The 203-nt window shown below is 50.7% G+C and overlaps 1 protein-coding gene across 1 annotated transcript; it reads left to right on the forward strand.

The window, feature by feature from the left end:
* CSUI_011353 (gag-pol polyprotein) lies at window positions 1–201 on the forward strand (the record flags this gene model as incomplete). Its single annotated transcript, XM_068071452.1, has 1 exon — window positions 1–201. A coding segment is annotated over one exon (201 nt), but the record flags the coding sequence as incomplete, so codon positions are not given.
* Between the last annotated feature and the right edge of the window lie 2 nt (window positions 202–203).

Genomic DNA, 203 nt, shown 5'->3' on the forward strand with positions numbered 1-203 from the left:
TTGCCAATTCCAAAGTTTCCGTGGGAAGAGATTTCTGTGGACTTAATTTTAGGATTGCCTAGAACGGAGGAGGGCTACGACGCGATCGTGACGATAGTTTGCCGGCTTACAAAGATGGCGCACTTCGTCCCGGCGCGGCAAACAGCATCAGCGGAAGATCTCGTACGAATTATCATTCGGGAGGTTGTGCGATTACACGGTGT

This window comes from Cystoisospora suis (assembly GCF_002600585.1).
Source record: "Cystoisospora suis strain Wien I chromosome Unknown contig_11004, whole genome shotgun sequence".
NCBI lineage: Eukaryota > Apicomplexa > Conoidasida > Eucoccidiorida > Sarcocystidae > Cystoisospora > Cystoisospora suis.